Consider the following 23,204-nt stretch of genomic DNA (forward strand, 5'->3'; position numbering starts at 1 on the left):
AGCAGTGGAAGATGGTCCAAGTGCCTGGGCTCCTGACACCATGTAGGAGACCTGGATGATGCTCCTGGCTCTGCCTTTGGCCTGGCCCAGACCCAGCTGTTGTAATCATCTGGGGAGTGAACCAGCAGATGGAAGATGTCTCTCTCTCTCTCTCTCTCTCTGTGTGTGTGTGTCTTGTCCCCTCTCTGTAACTCTGACTTTCAAATAAATAAATAAATCTTCACACACACACACACGGAGACTATTAATCTGGATGAAGCACAAGTGAACAAGAAAAGAGAACAGTTCACAATCTACTCATTAGTAACCACACTGAGAACTAGTCATAACTGTCTCCTCCCCAACCTGAAACTACAAAGACGACCATCAGATATTTAGATCTGCATCTTGAATCATTAATGAGAAACCTCACTTCAAGGATATTTGGACCTTGAGATACTAGCTAATGATAGTTTGAAGTCAACGATCTGCACGACATTTAAAATACTGCTTATTTCAACTTCATCTAATAAGTTATCATCTATTCTGTGTGCATTTTACAATTTAGATAATGGAAGTATATAATTATACATGCACATGTATAATTTAAAAATGAACATAATAATTGGGGGTAAATGCAGAAAACACTTCTAATCAGTGGAGTGCATGGGCAAGGTTTGGGGACACGCCCCCTCACAGGGTATCTGGCTGGGCTAGAAGGCAGCCCGTGGCAGTGCTCCACGTGGGCAAGAGCTCAGTGCTGGCCCAGGAGGAGAGGCCATTCGCACGGAAGCCCCACGGTTAGTAAGTCATTGTGCTGCCACTGTTGTCAATGGAACTGCGCTCTGCTAATTCCTGCCCAATGGCATGACGTGTTATTTACTTATCATGGGTTAAATTGGATCCTCCCATGAAACATGTTGAAATTGTAACTCTGAGTACCTCAGGGTATGATCTTATTTGGAAACAGGGTTGGTGCAGATATAGTGGGTTAAGAAGAGGTCACCCTGGACCAGGTGGGTCCCAATTCAAATGAACAGTGCCCTGTAAGGGGGAAACGTGGGCAGAGGTGCACGTGTGGAGGGAAGAGTAATGCTGGATCAGCTGAGGAACCGCTGGAGCCAGGAGGCGCTGGAACAGCCCCTTTCCTGGCACCTGCAAGGGGAACCTGGACCTGCAGATGCTGGGAGCTTAACCTCCTGGCCTCCAGAACAGCGAGATTGTCAATGTCAAACATTTGTGACACTTCCCATGGCAGCCCCTGCACAGTAGCAGCCAGCTTCCCAGAGGGGAGACCGCCAGCCTGCTGGGTTACTCTGCCCACTCTAGTGCTCAAATTGCCAAAAGCAAAATGACCACCATCAGCACTGTAACACTTCATCAATGCCCCACTGTCCTCCAGACATTCAATGCTGATCCACGACCTCCCCTGGGCAACCTCAACAGGAAGCAGAGCCTGCCCCACTGTCCTCACCAGGGCAGCTTGTGACTGTCCTCCACTGCCACGGAATTGTGGCTCAACTGCTTTTTCCTCTGAGGTTCTTGCTGTGCCTGCTGTCCGGCTGCTGCATGGCAGAGGCATCTCTGTCACCAAGAAAGTAACAACCAGTCGGCGCCTGTGCAAGGACATTCACATCACTCAAAGCCCCAGCGACACCAGGGCTCTGGTGATGTGGTGTCGTGAGCCCTGCCTTTCAGCAGTGGGGACACAGCAGCACGAATCAGCAGGCAGGGGCCATCTCCTGCACGTCAGGAAGAAGGGTGCACATGTTTTTAAAGGGCAGCTGACAACCGGGCTGGACACAAAAGATGACATGGAACTTAGGGGCGACATTGGCTCCCCACATGGCTAACGAAAGTTCAAACACACCGATCATAGCTCAGGGAGAACAATTCCCAGGCCTACAGGCCATGGGATCTCAGCTGGCATACGGCTGTGCCATCTTATAGCTTCAAGGCTTTGTTCAAGACAAGTTCTATCTCTTACTACTTAGCCTCACTAAGAGAACCGTTATGAGCTGGCATAGGAGCCGGTGTCCTGCTTATTGATTAAAATGCTGATTTGGACACCCACATCAGGTATTGATGTGCCTGGCTTGCAGTCCTGGCCCTGCTCTCAATCCCAGCTTCCTGGTAACATTCACCTAGGAAGCAGCACTGATAGCTCAACTGGTTGGGTCTCTGCCTCCCATGTGGAAGACATGGATTAAGTTCCTGGCTGGCTGCTTTGGCCTGGCTCAGCCCTGGCTGTTGTGGCTAACTGGGGAGTGAACCAGTAGATGGAAGATTCATATTCATTCTCTCTCTCTCTCTCTCTCTCTCTCTCTCTCTCCCCCTCTATACCATGTCTCTGCCTCCCTCCCTCCCTCCCTCCCTCTTTTTCTGCAATTATTTCTTTCAAATAAATAATTAATTTTTTTTAAAAAGGAAAGAAAAAGAAGCAGAAGAAACTTTTGAAAATATTATAGCTGACACTTTTTCTAAATTGATGATACCAAATCATAGATCTAAGAATCTCAGTGAAACCCATGTAAGAAATACCAAGAGGGGCCGGCACTGTGGCATAGTGGGTTAAGCCCCCGCCTGCAGTACTGGCATCCCTTATGGGCGCCAGTTGGAGACCCGGCTGCTCCACTTCTGATCCAGCTCTCTGCTGTGGTCTGGGAAAGCAGTGGAGCATCAAATTCTCAGGCACGGGAGACCCAGAAGAAGCTCCTGGCTCCTGGCTTTGGATTGGTGCAGCTACGGCCGTTGCAGCCAACTGAGGAGTGAAGCAGTGAATAGAAGACCTCTCTCTCTCTCCCGCTCTCCTTCTCTCCCTCTCTCTCTGCCTCTCCTTCTCTCTCTGTGTAACTCTTTCAAATAATAAATAAATAAATAAATCTTAAAAAAAGAAATATAAAGAAAACCACACCTGACAGGCATATCACAGACAAATGGCTGAAAGGAAAAAGTCTTAAAAGCAAAAAGAAAAAGTCTTAAAAGCAATCATACATCAAGGGAATCCTAACATCCATGGAACTGTGACACAAGGATTACACTGACTCCTCACTGTGACAATGGAGTCCAGAAGACAATGGAATGCTGTGCTTAGTGTCCTGAGAGAAAAGTTTCACCAAAAAATCAAGCTACAGTGAAAACACCTTTAAAAAAAGAAAGCAAAACAAAGAAATATAAACAAAGACACACAAAAGCTGGAAGAATATTTCTCGAGCATACCTTCACTGTAAGAAACTTGAAGAGAGGGGAAAACAACAGAAATACCGCTCTGCAGGAGGACATAAGGCTGGCCAGTCAGATCAACATGAGGGTATAAAGGGTATCAGGAAATGCTCATATCTGTACTTCTCTAAGACCCTTTAAAAGTGTACTGAATGTTAGAAAACAACAGTAACGTTTGTGGGGGCTGCAGCCAGTGGAGTGCTCAGTCGAGTCTCCCAGCTCTGACAGCTGATGGTTAGCACCTCTTTGCGGGTTTGTGTTCATGTTGCCACCTCAAAGTTGGCCGTGGTAGGGGTATTTACACCATAAACATGGCAAACACTACGAACCAGGGCTTTTTCTCCTGGAGATCCAGTAGTTATGCTGTTACCAGTAAGTATACTTTGTATTCTGCATACAAGTAATGTATATGACAGAGAGCAAAGTGGGGAGAGAGGTAATTAGATGCATACTGTTGTAAGGTTCTTCACTCATTTATAAAGCCACAGGGCAGTTTTCAAAAGTAGGCTAGGCTACAGTGGGGTTGGCAAGGCTTTTCTATCAAGGGTCAGATTGAAAAGTACCATCAATCTGCAAATATTCCAGTTTTATGAACTTGCTAAAATTTGTGCTCTAAAATCAGTATATGTGGTGCTTTTGAGATCATTCAGACGTGCAGAGCTGCAAAAATTTAGGGTCACCCAACATGGTCTCAAACAAGATGACTTTCTCTTGTTTCAGTTTTCATACTGTAAACAAGTGTTCTTTCCCTGGTTCCCACTATAAAAGATTTCCTTTGTGTTTTGTTTTGGGATTCACAAATATACTGGAGGAGATATTTTGTGGCTACAAATATCATGGTTCCTCCTCAACCTTTTACCCATCATCCCTAATACCCATCTATGGATCTTGCCTGCTTATTACAGTGTATTTCCCTCCTTTCTTATACATTTATTAATGGGAATTCTGCTATCAAAGCAGAGCTGCCTCTTGTTCCCAGTTTATTTATTCAATTATTTATATAAGCATGGACTCAAGATGTTTGTTTTATTATACAGGTTATAATATAATACCATCATTATTTATTTTGTTGCCTTGGCCACTAGGAGGCCCTTCAGGTGGGCTTCTGTGTCATCCTGCCAGGCTTTTGTCCCTCTTAGAGCACTTCTCATGTGCCAGCACTAAAGGTGTTCCAGGACCCTCTAATATTTTTCTTGTCCTGGTCCTGGAATAAACCATTTCTGCTTGGGACCTGGATCCCCTGGCTGGGGAATGAAGTTTCAAAAACAAAATCTTAGACCTTAGGGATGCTCCTGGCTACATGGGTGTCAGCTCTTTTAGGCCCTCTCAGTGAACAAAGCTAGGAAAACAGGCACGTATACTCCCCTCAACCCCTATTTCTATAGGTAAGTATATGTATGCATTATCCATAATCCATCCACCCACCATCCATCCATCCGTCCTCCACTGAGCCAGCCACTTAGCCATCTATCCAAAACTATGCATTCACATGGATTTTTCCAATTAGCACCCAATAGCACAAAGTTCATTTCAGTCTTTCCTTTTTATGACTTGTAGCCTCTGTCACTGACAATGAGAAACTTTGATATTATTATCAGCAAAATAGCTGGGCATACACAAAAGGCACTTTCAGCATTGCTAACTTATAAGAAACATATTCACTAGCTCAAACATAGCATTCACTTATAGTTTTTTTTTTTTTTTTTTTGCTTTTAGCTTGATGGTAAAAAGTCAAAATTTTGTTTTCCAGTTACTTGGGTAACCTTCTACTCTTCAATGAGGTGTTATTAATCCATTATAGTGCCATTAGGCTCTTCTGTTTCTGTGTCACTTTGGGTCCCTCCTGAATCCTGCTTTGTGAATTATGTGCTTCCTTTTGGGGTGTGTGGAACAGTTCTGACATGGTCCTAAGTCAGAGCCCTATGGAAAGTTGAGCTCAGATAAGGGCAGCTCTCTCCTCACCCTTTATCTATTTCTTCTTTCCTCGCACCCATTTCCTGCCCTTCCCTGTTGGTGCCCAAACCCATTTGCTTGTGGTTTACCCTTTCTGTCACTCACTCTTTTTTAATTCATTGTACTGAGCAGGGGGCATGGTGGGTCCTCAGTAAATGTTCAAAATTAAACAAATTTCTTTCATAAATTCTAGCTCTGGAAGTCCATGCTCTGCTTGAAATTTCTCTGTCCTATAGTGGAGCTGGTACTTCAACTCACTGCACTCAACAAAAGGCTCAGAGGAACATCACTGCCTTCCTTAATTGGGCCCATTCAGGAATGAATCCAGCAGCCACTTAGGAAAGAATTAGCTAACAGTAATGAAACCATCACTCTTCTCAGATATGAACAGTCAGAGAGATCAAGAACTTGGCTTGATGGAAATTCTTAGGCAACACTTTCACATTTATGCTATATTCTTTTTTCTTTTTAAACATAGCATCTTGAAAAAACTTGTCAGCATAAGAAATTATTTTTAAATCTCTGGAAATTTACAAGATTAAAGTGAGTAAGAGTTGTATAGTTACATAAACATTTCCAAGAAATATAATGATTAGTAAAAGTTGTAGGGTGTTTTATTGGGGGGGGTCACATTATAACTTCTTTGATAATCAATTCCCATTTTCTCTGTAATCAGTACTTATTTTTCCAGTTAATGGAGAAGGAAGCCAAAGATGAATCAGTTTACTTAAAACAAGTCTTAAATCTCCAGGAAGAAAAACAGGGTTTTGTGCATGTAGATGTATGGCTGGGAAGGAAATTACTATCTGATACCATGTATGTATTTTCATGTCTGGAGAACACTTGGATCAAAACATGAAAAAACAGGAAACTTTAGGATTAGGATAATATGGATGGTCAAGACATTTCCAAGAGGATAATAAAATGTATTATAAATTTTGCAAATTAATAGGCTTTTCCATATGTAAAGTATAACCAACCTAGTGCCTCTAAACCTTGCTGTAAACCTATCATTAAACCATCTCCTGCTGGTGAGGCTGCAGAGGGCTGGGACTCTGCACTTCAGGTGTAGGAACAGGGCATCGGAAACCCCAGAACTAATGAGATTTATTTACAGAGGATCCAGATAGCAGCTCATGTTGATTCAAGGGCTTCTCCAACATCCCTGGGGCTGGGCTTCCAAGTCAAGACTGGGGACTGAGTCCAGCTCCACATCACTGGGTGGGACAGCCTCTGTGACCTGTGCTTTCCTCATCTATCTAATGGTTGTAGAGATGGCGACTTAAAGGCAGTGGGAGCATTAAACCTGATGGGAAGCACTGAGCAAGTGTCCAGCGCAGGGCAGAAGCTCATGAGGTAAGCGACAGCCTCATGACAAGAGTCAGGAGTCTGGTCCCAGCTGTCAGCGCATTTTCTCTGCCACTCATTCACTGTGTGGCTTGGGAAAAGTCACCTGACTCTGCCAGCCACTGAAGAGGAAGTACCAACTCAGAGGATGGTCTCACACAGAGCAGGTGGGAGGGTCAAAGGAATTCACATGGACACAGTGCTTAGCAGGCGGGCTCACTGCATTCTCCAAGAATTAGTGCTGGTTGTTATTAATGATGATTATTCAGCCAGCCCACTATAGAAAGGTGGGGAGTGCATGGTGGTGGGGGTCAACTAGGGTACAGGGTAGCAGCCCTCTGCAGGGTTCCAGCAGCTGTGTTGGTGACACAGGTCAAGAGCTTAATATGGTGTACACAGCCCAACCCACTCAGTAGGTGATGCCAAGGGGGTTAACCTACAATGGTGCAGAGCCAATCCAAAGCCCAAAGGACAACAGCTAGCAAACCCACAGGAACGTATTACAGCAATTCAGCTGCAGGGAACATCACGGAAAAGCTTGCTTGTGTGTGTGTGTGTGTGTGTGTGTGCGTGTGTATGTAAGCCCTGTTCTCCAGTTGGCCTGTTTCAAAATATTTGTTCCAGGGAGAGAGAGGAAACACATCTTACAGGTGGTGAAGGTGTCCATGGCCAGGCGCTTGCTCACCCTCCTTGTGACTGCTCATGCCCTGGTGCAGTTATTTAAATGTGCTTATCGCCTATAAAAGCTGTATTTCATCTCATGAACAGAAATCAATAGAAAGAAAACAAACAGACTCTCCTGCCCTTCCTTCTCAACATGCTGATAAGTGAGCACCTCTCCTGCATCCACGCTGTGGTAGGCAGGGAAACAGCTATTTGTATCTCACTCCACTTAAATGCACACAGAATAGCCTGGGTCTCATGAACTTTACAGCATTGTTCCCCTGGCAAGGCTCTCTTGTTCTCTCTCGTCCTCTGCCTCCTCCTTAAGGAAGTGGCTGGGTGTGGACGTGTGGATGCCCAGGTTCCCTAGGGGAGAGCATTACCAGAGGCCCACAAGCTTCTGTTTGCCGTTCAGAGTTCAGGAATGTGCTGAAAACCAGAAGTACCCATTAACTCCTATGGAGCTGAAAGTTAACCTGAACTTGACACGAGTCTCTCGAGTTTATCTCGCTTCGTCTGCACATAACACAGTTTCCTCTAGGGGTCTAAACAGTATATGCATGGCTTTATTCTCCTAAAATCTGAGTTATCCTCTTAAAGCCCCAATGTTCCTGAAACCTTCAATAAACTGAGCTGCAGATCTGTAGGGGAGTTCCCAATGCTGTTATGTCCCAAACACGGCTTTGTGGAAAGAGCCAGGGATAAGGGTAATTGCAAGATTTTCTTTAAACTGCTTTCTGCTTTTGAAACCAGAAAATGGGCTGAATCTTCTCACTGTGATCTCATGATTTAAAAATAGGAAATAATCACTCAGAAATTTCACCCCAAATGTTGTTCTTCCCTCATGTGGCTGCCCTGTAGCTGACCCCACACGAGGTTTTATAGAAAATGCCTAAATATAGCTGCTCTGGGGACCAGGAACACACACTTCCTTCTCCAGGGGACACATGCTTTCACTGGCCTGGCTTCCTCTGGATGCCAGTAAATCCAATTCAAACTCCTGCTCCATTAACTACCCAGGTACACAATGGGGGCACAGTTAGACCCCCATGGAGTTTTGTTTTCTCATGTCTCTATTGCTAAGAATAACCCCTATCAATCAGGAATGAAATGGAAGCTTCTTTCCACACTCTCTTTCCTCTGGTTCAGACGTCACCTGGAGAATGTTAGAAGCAGAATACTGTATCCCTTTTAGTATTTTTTTTGTTCTACTTAATACTATTGGTTGAAATCTGTAGTTAACACATAATTATTCTTAGGTGTTGAAATTTAACTGAAAAGTGATCTCTGTTAAATATAAGAGTGGGAATAAGAGAGGGAGGAGATGTACAATTTGGGACATGCGCAAGCTGACTTGCCCCAAATGGTGGAGTTAGAAATGTGCCAGCGGATTCCAATTCAATCCCATCAAGGTGGCATGTACCAATGCCATCTCACTAGTCCAAGTGATCAATTTCAGTTCACAATTGATCATACTGATAGGTCTAAGAGTCAAAGGGATGACATAAACAAGACTAGTGTCTGCTAATACTAACTGATAGAATAAAAAAGGGAGAGAACTATCCAACATGGGAAGCAGGATACACAACAGACTCATAGAATGGCAGATGTCCCAAACAGCACTCTGGCCTCAGAATTAGCCCTTAAGGCACTCGGATCTGGCTGAAAAGCCCATGAGAGTATTTCAGGCATGGAAAGCCAAGACACTCTGGCAAAACCAAACCAAACCAAACCAAACCAAACCTAAATCAAAGATCTCTGCGAGTGAGATCCCATTAGAAAGAACGGGCCATCAAAGAAGGAAGTACCTTTCTCTGAAGGGAGGAGAGAATTTCCACTTTGACTATAGCCTTGACTAACTATGATCAGAGTCAGCGATCATTTAACTCAGAAGGCTTCCATAGCCTTGGCAACTCATGACTAGAGCCTAGGGTGATTACTAACGCCATAAACAAGAGTGTCAATTTGTTAAGTCAACAACAGGAGTCACTGTGCAGTTACTCCTCATGTAGGATCTCTGTCCTTAATGTGCTGTTCAATGTGAATTAATGCTATAACTAGTACTCAAACAGTACTTTACACTTTATGTTCTGTGTGGGTACAAACTGTTGAAAGCTTTACTTAATATATGCTAAATTGATCTTCTGTATATAAAGATAATTGAAAATGAATCTTGATGTGAATGGAATGGGAGAGGGAGCGGGAGAGGGGAGTGTTGTGGGTGGGAGGGAAGTTATGGGGGGGGAAAAGCCATTGTAATCCATAAACTGTACTTTGGAAATTTATATTTACTAAATAAAAGTTAAAAAAAAGAAGCAGAAAGCTTAGTGTTCACTTTCTTCCACGTGGTCACCCTCATGGCGAGGCACAGGTGTTTGTGGTGCCTGTTAGTGTCTGACAAGGATGAAGGAAATGGATTTGTATCAAGGTCCTTGAGCCAACCTCAAAGTCAGAGGTTCCAAGGAAAACAGCTGTCGATCAGAGGCATGATGGCAGGGAGGGCAGAGACATCGTTTGAGCACACTTGGTCACTCATAAGGGTGTGGTCTCAGTTTCTAGATTTGGCTAAGAACTTGAGGGTGGGGTGGTCAGATGCTTGCCAGTGTTTCTTCAATCATACATTCTCTACCTTGGCTGGACAGATGGCCAGGCCCACCCCTGAGCCTTAACTAGTGTGTTGTTCTCAAGGGTCTGCTGGGAATCTCGGCCCCGGTGGTAACACTGTATACAGACTGCCAGTCTGTGTGTTGTGAGAGTCACTGGGCCTCTGCACCAGTGGTCTGGTCTCTGAGTAGAGATGAAGGCAGCTATGTGCACCACCAAAGAACCACAGAGTCACAGGAAGGCTGCCCTTGAGTACATCCCACTGCCCTGCTCCACGCAGCCTTGGCTAAACCAGTCACTCAGAGCAGGTGGAGGCAGACCTGTCGCTGCCTACCTGAATACAACTCCCATGCATCAGGACAGGGCTCTGGGTGGGATGCAGTCAGGGAAGGCAGGATATTCCAGAAGCTCTGTTTGTCCCTTGTCTGGGAATAAAACCCTGCCTCTCTGATTGCAGAAGGAAAAATACACAGCACAGGGCCCTACATGGCCCGGGAGTTATCAGAAGCACAGGACAGAGAACAAATGTTAATATTTAACCGAATAACAGCTATTTGTGACACGCGCTCCACGCTTGCCAGTCTCCCACCTGGGGCTTTCCCATTCTTGGTCATCCTTGTCTTTCTCTTCCTTGCTGTCTCCAGTATGTGGGTGTTTCTGCACAATTCGCATTCCACCGGCTTTCACTGGAATGGAAACAGAGAGAGCTATGAGCAACATGGTACTGGAGCTGCCCAAGGGGCAGCTGGCTGCCCACAGCTACAGCTACATGGAGACTGGCAGTGACCGCTACCAACCAGGCAACATTCCTGTGGTCTGGGGGAGACTGCAGGCACAGCGCTCAATGCCACCTCTGACCCCACGTCTATGCCTGCAATTTCCCATCTGGTCACCTTTCAGAATCTGTGTAACAGCAGTAGTGTGGCTGCTTGCTTTAGGACCTGTGCATCTTCTCCTTGACATAAGGGATCACAGGAGTATCAGTGATGCTTTTCATGGGGTGACATAACCCTGGGTGACATGGGCCACGGAGCCCAGTCAGGGGCAGCGAACACATCCACAGACTGTGCTATGAAGCCCTACCATTGGCAGATGTTAGTTCTGGTTTTTAGAACAGCTTTATTGGTACATGGTTCATGTACAGCATAATGGGCCCATTTTAGCTGCACAATTCAGTGGTTCCCAATGTATTCAGAGCTGTTCAGCCTTCACCACACTCAGTGGTAGAAGAGCTCCATCACCCCACACTGAAAGCCATAGCCAGGGCCTGGCAACCAGTCATCTGGATTTGTCGCTTCTGGACAGATGATATAAATGGAATCATAAAATACATGGCTTCACAAACTGGCTCCCTTCACCCAACATAGTGTTCTCAGGGCTCATCCACATTCTAACAAGTGTCAACACTTCATTCTTTCTATTGCTGAATAATATTCCATCAGATACCACACTGTTTTTCCATTCATCAGGCAAAAGGCATTTGGGCTATTTCCACTTTTTGGCTGCTATGACTAATACAGCTAAGAACAACTTGCAAACAAGTTTTTGCATGGATTTTTTTTTTAGAAATTTATTTAGGCCAGCGCCGCGGCTCACTAGGCTAATCCTCCGCCTGTGGTGCCAGCACCCTGGGCTCTAGTCCCAGTTGCTCCTCTTCCAGTCCAGCTTTCTGCTGTGGCATGGGAAGGCAGTGGAGGATGGCCCAAGTGCTTGGGCCCTGCACCCTCTTGGGAGACCAGGAGGAAGCATCTGGCTCCTGGCTTTGGATTGGCGCAGCGCTGGCCGTAGCAGCCATTTGGGGGTGAACCAATGGAAGGAAGACCTTTCTCTCTGTCTCTCTTTCTCTCACTGTCTGACTCTGTCTGTCAAAAAAAAAATAAATAAAAGAAATTTATTTATTTTACTTGAAAGAGTTACACAGAGAGAGGAGAGGCAGAGAGAGAGAGAGGTCTTCAATCCGTTGGTTCACTCTCGAATGGCTGCAACGGCCAGAGCTGCGCCAATCTGAAGGAAGCCAGGAGCTTCTTCTGGGTCTCCCACTCGGGTGCAGGGGCCCAAAGACTTGGGCCATCTTCTACTGCTTTCCCAGGCCATAGCAGAGAGCTGGATCAGACGTGGAGCAGCCGGTTCTCGAACTGGTGCCCATATGGGATGCTGGCACCATAGGCAGCAGCTTAACCCGCTATGCCACAGCACTGGCCCCAGCATGGATATGTTTTCAACATTCTTGAGTATACATGTAGGCGTGGAGTTGCTGGGCCACACAGTAAGTCTGTATTTAGTCTTACGAGAAACTGCAGGCCGCTTTTCAAAGCCATGGTGGCCGCTAGTACAAGGGCTCACAATAGCTATGCCGGTCTCCTGCCACAACAGAACTTGAATCACAGCCAACGTGTGGTACCGTGTTGGCTGGTGTTTCAAATTTGGCTGGACCAAAAGGCACAAAGTCCAGGACAAGTTCATGATGTTGATGAATGGGAAGGAAAGTGTGAAAAGCAGCCTCAGGTCTTCACAGTTCAAGTTCATCACCTTTGATGTTCCTGGGAGAGATGGGCAGCCCCAGGCTTCAAGCCAATGACACCTGCTTCCCAGGCCTGCAGTGCCCCAGCAGCTGCCTATCTAAGAGGGTGAAACAGAGCGAGGGAAATAAAGGACCATGTTTGCACAGCTGGGCTGCAGCTAAGATCCCCTGGCTGCCCTCACTGCTTCTTTGCAACAGAGACGGGGGACATTCTACTTTAGAAAGAGGAAACTGGGAGCCTACTCAGTAATCTTCTCAAAAATCTGCTTTGTGTTCCAGCAGTGGGTTTTTAAAGTTTCATCCCAAGTGGCCAAATGCCTCCTCCCAGTCCTTGAGTTTTAATCATTTTATTTTTAGTTTCTAGAGCTTTCATGACTCTCGTGTCTCTAATTCATCAGGTCTTTATTAATAGCACCTTTCTTCTCATTTTCTCACATCTTCAACTCCTTTACACATTTGGCCGTCTTCAGGCACACATGTCTGACAGCGCAGATCCAGTTGTTCTCTGAGGTCCCTGGGTGTCTGTTTCTGTCGTTCGCTTCTGTCTGCCGATTCCCAGTCTTCTACGGTTGGCTGCGGACAAGGAGCTGCTCTTCACCGGGCTTTGCCAGTGAGGATGTCATGGGGCCCGCAGAGCAGACAGCGACCCTGAGGACAGGTCCTGCGTGTGCTTCTGTGGGTCCTGGACAGCCTCTTCGTAGCAGATTTCCCGGAATAGGACTTGCCAGACATAGTGTGAATCTGAACTCAGCTCACGTCACAGCAGACCTGTGTTCCCAAACTCGAAGGGATGGCCTCAAGCCCAGACTGACTCAGCCCAGCTTCCCTGCCAGGCCCGAGCCTTCCATGCAGCCAGGTAGTGACCCCACCTCCGTCCCCTCCCCAAGGGCTTGGCCTCTGAGCATCCACCCTGCTCTCTTACAGGGTCTGAGGTGCCACACCCTGCTTGGTGTGGGGCCGCTTAGGCTGTCTGGGTTTCAGTGTCTTCTTTGTTTTCAGTCCCTAGCGATTTCTCTCACTTTGAGCCCAGATACACAGATGGAAGGAGAGGAGATGGAAGGAGGGAGGAAGGGCGGATGGGCCACCATTTGCAGGCAGTTTTCAAATTCGAGATTCCCCAAGTTACATCGTCTGCCACACCACTAGAAATGGAGATAAAATTAAATCCTTAGGAGGCTGAGATAATTTCCCAACCCCTTGAAACTTGAATGCTTTCTGGCAAAGGAAGAATCTAGAAATGTCCACTAAGTGAACTTTTGAAATTCATTTCCCACCTCGCTTTATCCAAAGCACCTCTGAAACTGATTAAAGATGTCTGGTGTGGTCTGAATGGCATTCTCTTAAAATTCATAGGCTGAAGTCTTAACCCTATCACCTTAGACTGTGAATGGATGAGGGGGTCCTCAAAAACTTCATGGAAAATGCATTTTTTTAAAAAAAGTGCCTGGATTTCAAAATACTTTTGCATCAAACTAAACCATTTTTTAAATTCCACTTTTCCACAAGCTTTTGAAGATCCTTGTATTTGGAGACAGGGCCTTTAAAAAGGTAACTAAGTTAAAATGAGGCCATCAGGGTGCAGCCGTACTCAATGGGACTGGGTCCTTGTGAGGACAGTGCCGTCTGCGAGGCACGAAGACAGGCCTCAGGAGAATCCAGCCTGCACACACCTTCACCTTGGACCTGCAGACGTGACAATGGAGAAATCAGTGTCCACCAAGCTGCCCAGTCCATGCTGCTTTGGCACGGCTGCCAGCAAACTAATGCAGATGCCCATTTGAAAATGATCTCTGTATTTCAGGCATGGAAAGCCAAGACACTGTGGCCAAAAAAAAAAAAAAAAAAAAATGATCTAAATGAAAGATCTCTGTGAGTGAGATCCCAGTGGAAAGAACGGGTCATCAAAGAAGGAGGTACCTTTCTCTGAAGGGAGGAGAGAACTTCCACTTTGACTATAGCCTTGACTAACTATGATCAGAGTCAGCGATCATTTAACTCAAAAGGCTTCCATAGCCTTGGCAACTCATGACTAGAGCCTAGGGTGATTACTGACGCCATAAACAAGAGTGTCAATTTGTTAAGTCAACAACAGGAGTCACTGTGCAGTTACTCCTCATGTAGGATCTCTGTCCTTAATGTGCTGTTCAATGTGAATTAATGCTATAACTAGTACTCAAACAGTATTTTACACTTTGTGTTTCTGTGTGGGTACAAACTGTTGAAAGCTTTACTTAATATACGCTAAATTGATCTTCTGTATATAAAGATAATTGAAAATGAATCTTGATGTGAATGGAAGGGGAGAGGGAGCAGGAGAAGGGAGTGTTGTGGGTGGGAGGGAAGTTATGGGGGGAAAAAGCCATTGTAATCCATAAGCTGTACTTTGGAAATTTATATTCATTAAGTAAAAGTTTAAAAAAATGATCTCTGGATCATTTTAACTTGGCATACATAAAGCTGTTACACCACAATCACTGATGTGTTCATAACCTGACTGAAAGTTAAAAGGGCCACGCAACTACCTGCAGAGAAGACTGGAGTAAATGCTAAGGTAACACTTGAAATGACCAAGGCTTCTGAAGCTCCCACGGGCGGTCTGTCCCTTGCAGTGAGCACACCACGTCCAGCATTAGCGCTTGCATTGGAGTTAGTTTCTAAAACAATTAGCTTCATTAATCCCTCTCAGTATGCCTGGTGATTAATGCAGCAATAAAAAGCAGCAAGAAGAAGAATAACTCAAGGCTCAGACAGACTCATTTTAACTTGCAATGCCGGCAAAAATATGACAGTACATATTTATTGTGATTGTTGTATGGTTGTCTCCAGAACTCTTCACTTGTAAAACTACAAAGGGGGAACTATTTTTTTTTTGCAGAAATCCTTGCAGGGTTATTTGCAAATCTAAGTATTTTTTTATGAGAGACATTAGGAAAAAAAGAACTCTGATTTTTGTAGCTGTGGCTGTTATTCAAATAAGAGCTTCAAAGGTGAAAACAAAACAAAACAAAACAAGCCTCCTCCTAGAAGAGTGCTGTGCAGAGGGTAAGGGCATGAGTCTGGAAGTCAGAGCCCTGTGTTCAAACCCCAGCTCTGTCCATGTATGCATATGTGTCTGCGTGCCTGTGCATGCGTGTATGTGTCTGCATGTGTGAGCATGCACGTGTGCCTGAGCAAGATGCTGACGCTCTCTGTGCCTCATGGTCTCTCACCTGTAATGACCGTGTTCTTCCCGTGTAGGGACAGCTGAAGATTAAATGAGTCAGCGCCCAGCCAACATCTCCAACATGGTTTGACAGAGGTATGGGCCTGCCTGTTACCCAGCCTTATCAAACATGTTTGAAAGCTGCTCAGGTCTCAGTCCTTGGAGAGACCTTTAAAGTCTCTCCCACGCACGTTCCTCACCCAAGGGGGAGATGGCAGTGCTGTTATGGGTGAAGCATGGATGAGATGTCCTGTCAAGTGCCTGCCCCCTGAGGTACCGGCCATGAGGCCAGCTGACCACTGCAGCATCCTCATTGTGACGTCACCACCCAGGTGAGCAAGCTTCTGGGGAGCCCCAGGTCCTGGCTAGTTTCACTGCCCTGACCCCTGTCCCTGCATCCCCACTTCACAGTAACCCACACAGTAATCCCAAGGCATGAGAGGGAAGCCAGTTACCCTAAACCACACAGGAGTCCTGGGGTCTGCCCACTGACCATATGCAGGCTTCTGTCCACGAAACAGAGCATCACAGCTGCCCAGTCAGACAAAGCTCAAACCTGTACATGGAGCCTGGCCGTGACAGCTCCTGGCAGAGGGAGGGCGATGCATGTGAAATGAGCAGCTCTCTGCAGAGCAGCTTCCTGTCCAAATAGCAGAGGGAGGGGAGGCAGCTTCATCCATATCTGATTGCAGCAGGTGAGCAATCACCTTGTACCCCTGCCCAAGCACCCCTCAGCGGTCTGGGTGCCAACTGGAAAAGGATCTTGCTTAGGAGCAGGCTGGACGCTTCTCTAGCAGGAAGGAAGAATCAGGGTCTCTCCGGGAACACTCACTACCATGAGGGCTGATGACCCAAGGTGTGGTGTCCAGTAGAGAACAAAGGTCTGTCAATCCACACAAACGTACCAAAAGCACGGACCAGAGCCAGGCAGCCAGTGTATTGTACTTCCGTTCTCGCCTGAGTAGAGCCACTGAAAAGTTATTCACAGACAACTAATCTACTTGCACCTGGAGAGGAAAGGTTCTGAGGACTGTTCTGGCAGTGAGAACAAATGAAAACGAGACAGAAACAACCAGTCTGTAGGTTAGGACTAAGCCTCCTGCTGTCAGGTAGAGAGCATTGAAATGGCAGGTTAAGCAAAGAGACATGGGACTGGACTTCCCCACCTTCCCGCCCATCCTCAGAATGGGGAGATGAGGTGAGCCCAACTTCCGGCTGCTAACAGGGTCTATCTACCTCTAACAGGGCCCTACAAGGAGACAGGAGGACCACTTGGCAAGCACTGACTGCCCACTCAGTCAATGGCGGGAGCCCTGCAGATGGAAAGTGGCAGGCTCAAGGGCGACAGGCAGAGAGAACACAACACGTGCAGAGTCTGGGAGCTGACCACTGCCAGGAGGCACACACTACGGGGGATCCCGATGAGGACCCTGCACCCCGGACCACGTGCAGTCCTGAGAGCAGCTTTCAGGTGTGTGCGCGCCAAGTGGAGACAATGGCTCTGCCACAACATGAGCCCAATACAGTTTCACATCTCAAGGATACTGAGGAAGAAAAAGGAAAACTGCTCTTCTGCATGTGCTCAGACCCCTGGGCTGTGAGGGGGCTGGGGCCCACAGGGCAACCCAGTGGCTCTCCAGAGGTGGAAGTGAGGTTCAGGGACGTGGTGTGATCCCACGGTCAGGGAGCTTGGACTCAGAACTGAGGCTGGGTCCATGCTCCGCAGCAGGTGTGTCCCATTCCATGACACACCTTTGATCTAGAAGACAAACTGGACAGGAACCGGGCCAGGACGAGGTCCCTGCTGCACAGCTGACTGTACCTCCTGCAAACTAAGGAGCGTGGTGGGCAGTTAACACAGGCATCCTGAGAGCAGAAGAGAAGCTGATTCCAGAAAGTCCAGAGGAAAGGAGGGCTGGCTGCCTGGAGGTGCTGCAGAGACCAGGCTCTGGGGACTGTGGCTTGAGGCAGGGCCTGGTGAGATGTCCACCAGCCATCCTCCTGGCCTCCCTTGTACTGGGACGGGGCCATTTACCTGGCTTCTGTCAACTGCACAGGAGAAGTGACTGTGGTGGGCAGCATCATGGCCCCTCCTGGGAGCCTGGCAGTGTGTGAGTTCCATGGAAAAGGAGAATTAGGCTGCTAACCAGTTGACTTTGAAATAAGATTATTCCGGATTATTAGGTGGGGAGTGGCTATGGAATCACAAGGATCTTTAGAGGTGAAAGAAGGAAGCAGAAGTGACAGGGTCAGAGTGTGTGAGATGAGGACAGGACCAGCTAGTGTTGCCTTTGAGGATGGAGACAGGGCCCACAAGCCAAGGAATGTGGGTAGCCCCCAGGAGCTGGAAGAGGCAAAAACATGGATTCTCTGTTGTTGTTGTTTTCGTTTTCTACTGCTAACAGATCACTTGAGACCGGTAATTCAAATGAAACTTATTCTTCACGCTTCTGGAGCCTGGGAAATCCAAGACCAAGATGCTGGCATTTAGCAAGGGCCTTCCTGCTGCATCTGGACGTGGTACAGGCAAAACATGGTGAGACCAAGCAAATGTGTGTGCTCAGGTCCCACTTGGTGTCTGAAGGACTTCATGGGGGCACCCACCCTCATGGCCTCATCTAATCCTAATTATCTCCCAAAGTCCACACCTCCAAATACCACCAACATGGGAATACGGGGATTAAGTTTAGGGGTACACACTCAAACTGTAGCCTCCAGAAGGCACCAACCCCGCCAGCACCTTCTAAAATGATGTGACATAATTTTAGACTTCTCACCTCCAGAACAAAAGAAAATAAAATTGTGTTGTTTAAAACACAGCATTCATTGTAATTTGCTCCAGAGGCAAAGGGAACTGACACAGGCTATGTGCCACTTGCAGGGTGCCCTAAAGCCTATGGTGACTTAGACTCGGTGGCCCCTCGGCAGCAGCCACACACTGAAATGGCAGTGTCATGCAGCTGCCCAAGCTCCCAGGAGAGAAATCAGCTTCACTTTGTTTGCCGCTGAGATTTCAAGTTGTCTGTTACAATAGCAAGTACACTTACCTTGTAACTAACCTAGTACTTTTTATAGAACTGAATATTCCCTCTATCAACAGAAGTATTTCTGAAGACAGGAAGGGGAAAGCACTCAGAAAACCAAGTAAGAATGTAGAAATGAAAAGCAGGTGCACAGAAGACTCTAGAAGGGGCACATAACAGAAGGTGGTTAGGGAACAGGGAGAAACCTACACTTGTCTTGGGATGCTAGAGTCCACCAGGCCTGGAAGTTCCTGAGAAAATGCAGTAACTACAGGATCTTTGCCCTTGGCATGCTGGGAGCTAAAGCAGACCTGCTCCCTGTACCTTCAAGTTCTGATCAGTGACAGGCACAGGAGCTGTGCTTGGCAAATCCATGACTGTGGTTCATGGGCTAAAAGACCAATGACTTCCATTTCTAGCAAAAGAATGGCATCAATAATCTGAAAACCTTCCTGCAAGACTGTAACTCAGGGAGAAATGTTCGTGACAACCTGTTATATGCATCCTTAACTCCTGTCTAACTAATCTAACAGGGTTATGAACTGCTTTGAAGTCACTAAAGAAATCCAAGTGGTCTATTTCCCATTTGACTTTCAATAAATAGTCATGTTTATATTTCCATTTGATTCAATTTTGGTTGGGCTGTCATGTCTACTTTTTGAAGAAAATCCTAAGTAAAATTAGTGTCTATCAGATTTATGAGAACTTTAGCTACACATGGTCTGGCTCCCCTGGGAAATGGAGGTGAACAGGGCCAGCAAAATGTATTTGCCAAAGAGATTTTGTTCACATCACTGCCAAAACTCGGGGAGCCTGGCAGGAGTGAGTAGCAGTGTGGCTGGTAATTATGTCCTCCCTCTGCTGTGGAATGCCATTACCGCTGTTAGATGAAACAGAAAGACTCTCGCTAAATCCAACTTTGCTAATCTGGTTCTGCAATAACTCTCATAAAACAAGCAGTCTCACCCCATTTCTCTGCAAATATTTTGCAGTGGAGGGAGCCGTGGTGGGGTCTCAAATCATTAAGACTGGATTACTTCTACAGCGGACAGACGTTTGCCCAAATACGATGCAATGCCATCAATCACTCATAAGTAACAATGTTCCATATTTGCACAGCACTTCGTCCTGCTCTCCAGAGGCCTTTACAAACTGCCTCATTAATCCTACATCTTGGGAAGAGGCACCTGCAAGTCACAGGGTTCACTTCCAGGCAGTGGAGATTCCAAGAGGCAAAGGCCCTTTCGGGCTGATCCTGGGTCACTGGCTCAGAGAAGGGCAACACTCAAAATAGCTGAGTGAGTTTGTTAAATGGCACTGTCTTTGGCATCCTCATGGTAGGGTGACTGATAATTTAGTAGGTTAAAGTGCCAAGTGCTGTGCCTGTATACTGGAACACTCAACAAACTTTAGCTCCTATTCCCACCTTCCTGCTACCCATACTGGCTGACAGGGATCCCCTCACATTTGTCTGCAGGGGAGAGGGCTCAGACACAGGCAAGCTGCAGGCTTGCCATGCTGTGGAGGGAGTAAGAAGAGAGAGGAGGCCCTGGGGAGCTATGTAGGGAGTGCACTGTGCCAGGCATGGTGCCAGCCCCTGGACATAAATAGACCAGTGAGAGCCAGCCATGGAATTGAGGAGGATAGAGCACACAGGTGGTGGCAAGTGTGATAGGGACAGTACACAGCAGGGGACTGGGTTGAGACAGCAATAAAGAGGAAACACAAAAGAACAGTGAGAGTTGCTGTAAGATAATTTTATTATTTCCGAGAGAGGATTTAAACACACTTCTGTTATCCAATTTAAGCACTTAATGAAAGCGTTCCTGAGGTTTTCAAGGCAGTTATTTGATTTATGAGTCATGTTCTTGGCTGTCCAGGATGACAGTGGGTGGCTTTTTAAAAAAATCTCCTCTGCAGAAGGGCGCAGTCTCTGGCTTCGCCAGACTAAACAGGAGTGCTGAGAGCGTCTTGCTGAGCAAGGTTCTCACACAGGGTGCTCTGTAGACAGGGCACCACTGGGAGGCCAAATAAATGCCAATGCCAACAGGCACGCTTCCAGCCTGTGCCTCGCCTGGGGCCTGGGGTACAGGGTCCTTCCTCCAACCCTGGCCAAGTGTAACTGGCCTTGGAAAACGCTGAGTGACAGCTCCTCCTAGACTTGGTCACATCAGCTAAGCAGCTGCCTTGAAGTGCTGGGCATCCCCAGGGGCTGGGGTCCTGAACCGGGACCACGGAAGCTCCCAGCTCAGGCCGAGCCACAGCAAAAAGGCAGCCCCGCCCTGCGACTCGCTCAAAAGCCGCTCATCTGGCTCCAACCAAGCCCTGCAGAAGTGGAATGACTGAGAGCTTCGGAATCTTAGAACCCAAGTTCACTGCCACACCAGCACAAACAAGTTGCCTCCCTTCCCTTTTGGTATAAATCAAATGATTTAATCTGTAATTCACAAAGCCTGGCTGTTTACTGAACAATTCAATGAAGATCAGAGGCCTGTATGAAACTTCTCCCAGGGAGTTAATATGTGGTTTATACCTCAGATCTTTTCTATGTGGATATATCTAAGTGCAGCTTAATTACCGTTATTCTGATTTGGTAGCATTCCAACAGGTACTTAAAAAGCAGCTCTCCACCCTGGGAATGGGGAGCTGCGACAGACCGCTGCTGCCCAGCTCTGGGGCTCAGCCCTGTCCAGATCATAAAGGTGCTCCTCCCTATGGAAGCTCAGATCAGGGGGCAGCTGGGTGTGGACCCCTGTGATTGCTGTTAAAATTCTTTTTAACCCATGCTACACAAGTGCCTTCCAGACCTAGTTCTGTGACAGGGGAATGATTTTCTGAAATCGCTCAGCTCCCAAGTCCAACCCCATTGGTTGGCTTTGTGGTCCCTGGCAGGCTCTGTCCCCTGGAGCCCAATTACCTACCCTGAAATGTGACATACTTAGGACCTGCTCTTACTGTATGGAGGTGAGACTCCATGCCGCATGGTTGGGGACGGCACACAGAGATCACATGAACCCTTACCACAAAAGGAAGCCAGGTTTCTCCTCCTAGAAGACCTAGTTTCTAATACTCCAGGTGACGACATGGCCTGGCTTCTGGGACCCAAGGCCTTAGGTATTCTTGTTAGGAAGGAAGGCAGACTGGCTATGTGTGTGAGAGGGACCCAGGGAAGGAACATAAGAGCCTTAGAAGCATGCTCTGGGAGGAGCTGGGTATTTACACAACTGAAGCCCTGCCCATGTCCCACAACCTTGTAGAGGGATCCAAGCCTTCCCCTCTACCCGACCCCCATCTCCCTGGCCCAGCACCTTGGGGGCTACTGGATCTGGTAACACCCGGGAGGAAATGCACAAATTTCACGGCCGTTTGCCCAGCCAACATCCCAGAAGGGGCGAGAGGAAGTGGACCCTATAGCCATATACACGCCTGTGTAAATGCAGACTGGGCACTGGGCTCCTTGCTGAGGTTGCCCACGCCACCTGTCTGTGTGCCGATTCATCTTACCGCCCAGCTCTGTCTCCAGTCTGAAATTCTTACAAGGACCTCTGTGCCAGCCGCCTCCCGCAACAGTCTCACCTGCAGCCCTCACGGACCGGTGTGTGAACAGGGCCCGAGGAGCAATGCCGGGCGCGGGCAGGAAGGCTGGTAGGAGCGCTGCTTTCTAAGGGACAGCGCTCCTGGATCCTAGGTTTAGCAAAAGCACTTAGGAGAAAAAGGCTGGACGTGCACGGAAGTGTGTGGGGTGGGTAAAGGGGGTGGCACCGTGTGACTGCTGACAGAAATGGTTCCCGCTTTCTTGTTCTTCTTTGGGGTGACAAGCTGCGAGCCCGCACCTCGTCAGCACCGCCAGCCTTGTTCCTGGCTTCTGCTACTGTCCTTTAAAAGACCCGTGCGTTCTCAGCGGTCGACCCCAAGACTTTTTTTTTGTCTTCTCTAAGTCGTGCGCCGGGGCCACACCCCCAGGGATCCCGCTACTTTGCCCACCTTCCGGGCCTGCGGGGAACCCGCGCACACCTGAGCGCCCCCGCGCACCGGGACCCCGTCACTACGCCCCAGCGGGGCCCTCCCTGCCGAGTCCCGGCGCCCGCAAGTTCGAGCCCGCCCTCGGCGCCCGCGCGAGGAGAGAAAGTGCAAACGACCAGTACCGGCGGGCGGGTGTCCAGCTTTAGTCTCTAGTTTCCCTTCGGGAGGCGACGACATGGTGCCACCGGCTTTCCGAGGGGCTGGGGCTGGGGCTGAGGCGGCGGTGCGGCTGGCTGGCCGGGCGGGAGTGCGCGTGTGAGCGACACGCCAGCGGAGGGAGGGAGGGAGGGCGGGCGCGCGCGTGAGCCAGGAGCGCGCGTGCCCGCGGCGAGCCGGGGCCGCGCAGGAAGACGGACTGCCGCCGCGGGGCGCCGACGTGGCGCGGCCCCGCCCACCTGGGGCGTGCGCGATGACGCCGTGCGGCCGGCCCCGCGCGCGCCCGGCACGGGGCATGCGCGATAGGCAGCGCCACGTTGGAAGTCGTGGTAGCGGGCAGAGGAAGAGGCTGGGCCCAGGCTGGCAGGAAATTGGAAAGGGGCCAGCGCGAGGACGACGGCCGCTTGCAGCGTCGATGGCCAAGTCGCCACGGGCAGACCGGCGACGGCGGGGCCTCTGTGTTAGCGCCCCGGGCGCTGCTCAGCCTGAGAAAGCAGAAGCGAGACCCAGA

At 48.1% G+C, this 23,204-nt stretch overlaps 1 protein-coding gene across 1 annotated transcript in view; it reads right to left on the reverse strand.

Moving 5' to 3' along the window:
* DAP (death associated protein) overlaps positions 1 to 22,815 on the reverse strand; it is a 66,214-nt gene extending 43,399 nt beyond the window's left edge. Inside the window, exons 1-2 of the mRNA XM_051853568.3 lie at positions 22,660 to 22,815; positions 10,358 to 10,454 (exon numbers count right to left, since the gene is read on the reverse strand). Of these exons, the coding sequence (XP_051709528.1) occupies positions 10,358 to 10,454; positions 22,660 to 22,714 (152 nt within the window). The 5' untranslated portion in view covers positions 22,715 to 22,815. The remainder of the gene's footprint in view (positions 1 to 10,357; positions 10,455 to 22,659) is intronic.
* Between the last annotated feature and the right edge of the window lie 389 nt (positions 22,816 to 23,204).

The sequence above is a fragment of the Oryctolagus cuniculus genome, chromosome 14 (genome assembly GCF_051225735.1).
Source record: "Oryctolagus cuniculus isolate XC-2025 breed Fujian yellow rabbit chromosome 14, ASM5122573v1, whole genome shotgun sequence".
NCBI lineage: Eukaryota > Metazoa > Chordata > Mammalia > Lagomorpha > Leporidae > Oryctolagus > Oryctolagus cuniculus.